Source organism: Tupaia chinensis, unplaced genomic scaffold, assembly GCF_000334495.1.
Source record: "Tupaia chinensis unplaced genomic scaffold, TupChi_1.0 Scaffold145652_1, whole genome shotgun sequence".
Lineage (NCBI taxonomy): Eukaryota > Metazoa > Chordata > Mammalia > Scandentia > Tupaiidae > Tupaia > Tupaia belangeri.
The window spans coordinates 3,465,740-3,466,412 of NW_006205509.1; the positions used below are offsets into that span (position 1 = coordinate 3,465,740).

At 44.0% G+C, this 673-nt stretch overlaps 1 protein-coding gene across 1 annotated transcript in view; it reads right to left on the reverse strand.

Moving 5' to 3' along the window:
- Positions 1–104, reverse strand: part of LOC102487016 (olfactory receptor 8S1) — a 2,710-nt gene extending 2,606 nt beyond the window's left edge. The window contains 2 exon segments of the mRNA XM_006168248.2: positions 1–2; positions 5–104. The exon segment at positions 1–2 is cut by the window's left edge and continues 659 nt beyond it. Of these exon segments, the coding sequence (XP_006168310.2) occupies positions 1–2; positions 5–104 (102 nt within the window).
- Between the last annotated feature and the right edge of the window lie 569 nt (positions 105–673).

A 673-nucleotide genomic window follows, 5' to 3' on the forward strand; every position in this document is an offset into this window, starting at 1 on the left:
TAAATCACCAGGAACAGTACAAAGAGAAGTACCTGGAACTGGGGGTTGGTGGATAGTCCTAGGAGAACAAAGGCTGTGACTGTGGTGATGTTGCTAACTTCCATGAGTCATTCAGATTTCCTTTTGGAGACACAAGAACTGAAACAAATGCTCACGTAGGTTATCCCTCCAGAGCATACCTAGGGATGAGGCATTCCATGTAAAGCTTCATGGTTGACTCAGGACAAAAGATGTAGCAGAGGCAGCCCATCCATATTAGCCCTCACTGGTCTACTGGCCCTCCCCACTGTTACTGCTCAGAATAGTGGCAGTAATTTATTGGCTGAGTTGAGTAAGAAGAGTGAATTGACCTAGAAAGAAAAGGGAAGAGAGGAGGGATTATTCATACTAGAGAAGGAAAGTGAGTTGGGGACAGAGGTCATAGTACTGAGAAGTTGTATGATCCAGTTCCAAGAGGAACTGAGCCCACACTACAGGAGGGCTGACAGGCATCGCGAATGTAAACAGTTTGGTTGACCATCTGGCTGACAGGCCATGATGACTATTGGAATGATCAATAGAGGTATCATGACACCAGGTAACAGTGCAAGTCCTTTTCTGCCACTGTAAATCCATGAATAAGCCACTTAAAATTTTCATTTTAAAAAACAGTGTGGGAAAACTTGATGATCTT